Genomic DNA, 2,814 nt, shown 5'->3' with positions numbered 1-2,814 from the left:
CTATAAATCACACGCGCCTACACATTTACACATGTTCATTACCTAAAACAGCAATAAATTAACCAATACATGAATATTGTAGTAACTCTAAGTTATCAGGTGCTCCCAAACTAAATTCTCTCATTGTAAACTAACTCTACCGCTCGCTTGGTGTTGTTGTCACTCAAACCCGCCCATTCAGCAGTCCATCCGTACACGCTGTTCTTTTCACGTCGTTACCGCTCTGTAAACACGCCGCGTAGCCAATCGCATGTGGCAAGTAGTTTTGCTCGTAGTTGCCGGTGAAGAGATGCGCATATGGACCAATTGCGAATACGCCGACATCATCGCCACCATGCGTCTCCGATTCGAGCGGCACCATGCTGGGGAATGGATAGTCCTTGTGTTTCATGTTGATCTTGTTCAAGTTCTTGCGTTTTATGGCGCCATTCGCTTTGAAGACGTTGTAGTCGAAGCCGGGACCGTTTGCATAGCTGAGCGTCGCATAGGGTAGTTGATCATCGCCCAGTTGACCGTTATTCACGCCAATAATATCGTTCTTGCGCGATGAGTAGCCCGCCACTGACATTGTGTGCGAGTGATCCGAGGTGACCACGGTGAGTGTATCGCGTACGTCGGTGCGTGCGCGCGCCAATGCGATGGCCTTGTCAAATTCGGCCGTCTCATCTAAAGCTTTCAAGGCGAGTGTGTCGTGATGTGCGTGATCAATGCGTCCGCCCTCGACGAAGAGGAAGAAACCACGGCCATTGCTCTGACGCTCCAGTATATCCAATGCAACTGCGGTCATCTCGGCGAGTGTGGGCGTCAGCTGGGCATCCGCATCCAGATGGAAAGGCATATGATTGGCGCCAAAGAGACCCATGACACGTTTGGTGGAAGCGGGTAACTGCAAAAGCGTAGAACAACATTTATTAGTCTTGTTATTGTGTGCCATGCGTGTAGCGGTACTTACATTCAACAGCTCATCGCGTGTTTGCGCGTAGTGTGCGTCGTTGCCATGCATAGTCAGCCATTCGTTAATCAAATTGTGTCCGTCCAGACGTTGGCCAAGCTCACCCTCCAACTCGCGCACTGTATTCGGCAGAAAATGTTTGCGTCCACCGCCTAAGATAACATTCAAATTGCGTCCGACTTCGCCGTGCACCAGCTGTGTCGCGATGTCAGTGCAGATATGCGGATCGCCGTTATCGGAAAGCACTTCGGCGTCATTTTCCCAATTGCGGTTGGCGATGTGCGCGTAGACGCCTGCGGGGGAGGCATGCGTCACCGAAGTAGTGGTGACTAGACCCGTTGCCATGCCCTGCTTTTGCGCCCATGCGGCAATCGAAGTGACGTGATGGAGGGTATTGTTTTGTGCCAAGCAATCGTTCGGCTCGACAGCAGCCGATACACCAATTGTGCCGTAATTCGTTTTTACGCCGCCGAGATAAGCAGTAGCCGTGCAGGCGGAGTCGGCAACCTGTGTGTTGGTGCAGTAGGTCTGCAAGGGAAGTAGGGAGAGTAATTAGTAATGTTAATGAAGTGAAGTCTGCAGGAGGGTGTTGAGCGCTGAGTATATAAGTGGTAACAGATAACCGAGAACTTGTGTGGCCTAATTACAATATAGGCATCTTTTCTATTTTTTTCGTTGATTTCACAACATTACTTAAGTTAGGACTTAAGGCTAAGCACACAGTGGGTGTTAATAGTTTAAGACAAGCTTTGCAACAAAAAAATCATTAAAAAAATAATGCCGTATACACTTCTCGCTTGTTTTCTGATGATCGCTGATTGGCCTTACACTCCAATATGTGCTCAGTCTAAAGTCTTTATAAAGAAATGGGCAGTTTCGTGTAACTACGTCGACACTTACCTTGCTCAGGCCCACATATGGGAAGCGTTCGAAGCTATATTGTTTTTCTTCGCCGCCCAAATAGACACGTCCCGCCGTCAAAGTTGGTATGGACATGCCGTCACCCAAAAAGAATATTATATTCTTGGCCAAATTTGTATTGAGCGTTGATTTCTCGGCTATCTGCTTCTCTAGTATGTTCTGTCCAACTGTGTTCCAGTAGTGCGAATATTCCTCTTCCGTTTTCGGTGCGTCGAAGTTGATCATTGGCATGGAGCGCTTGCCGATGTTATGTTGCGTCGGCAGTGCGGCCTTGAAATTGAAGACTGGATGCATGCGTCGCTCGCTGGGCTCATGGTGTATGGCTGCGGGTGCGAAAATATATGATTATTTTTAAGGTGAAGGTGTAAAATAAAAGTAATAAAGAAACGCAATGCGCGTTTAAATGTTTGTCAAAAAAGTACAGTTGTGCACTCACCGTAGCCGTGCGTCTGGCATATTGCTAGCTGGCAGGCCAAGAGTATTAATGTAAACTGCCGTAAACTACACATTTTAAATATATATTTTGTTGTTAGATCCTCTGCTAAACGTGCTTGATTTTAGCCTGCTGAGATCTTGCTTATTTGTAGTAGAATGTACGCTTTGCACTGCTCTAAGCAGCTCACTTGGCTTACCGTTTCAACACTGACTCAAGCGCTCGGTCAAGCGTGGTACTTATAGTGCTGCCGCTGCCACTGCAGGCCGCGCCATGACAATACGCTAGCGCGCTTATCAGTTAAAATGCCGCGCGCGGGATGAGCGTTGGACAGTGGACCGCTGGTTTTATGTATTTTTGTTATTGTTATACCATTGTAGGCTCTACGCTATTGGCTGTTGACGCGCCGAGCGCGCTCCTATACAAACGAACGCTGATAAACATATATGTTTTTATAGCTGTGTGTGTGCGCTGTTTGTTTTGCCAAAAACGCTGTACTTATTTCCTT

At 47.6% G+C, this 2,814-nt stretch overlaps 1 protein-coding gene across 1 annotated transcript; it reads right to left on the bottom strand.

Annotated features, from left to right (window-relative positions):
* On the bottom strand, positions 1–2,535 carry LOC105226111 (alkaline phosphatase). Its single transcript, XM_011204889.3, has 4 exons — positions 2,310–2,535; positions 1,853–2,196; positions 953–1,480; positions 1–886 (listed from the first exon to the last, which is right to left on the bottom strand). The coding sequence occupies exons 1-4, from the start codon at positions 2,380–2,382 to the stop codon at positions 164–166; spliced, it is 1,668 nt and encodes a 555-aa protein (XP_011203191.2). The 5' UTR covers positions 2,383–2,535; the 3' UTR covers positions 1–163.
* Positions 2,536–2,814: the final 279 nt, after the last annotated feature.

This window comes from Bactrocera dorsalis, chromosome 4, assembly GCF_023373825.1.
Source record: "Bactrocera dorsalis isolate Fly_Bdor chromosome 4, ASM2337382v1, whole genome shotgun sequence".
Classification (NCBI taxonomy): domain Eukaryota; kingdom Metazoa; phylum Arthropoda; class Insecta; order Diptera; family Tephritidae; genus Bactrocera; species Bactrocera dorsalis.
Note: the sequence above shows the minus strand (reverse complement) of the source record. Positions and strands in the feature narration are given on the sequence as shown.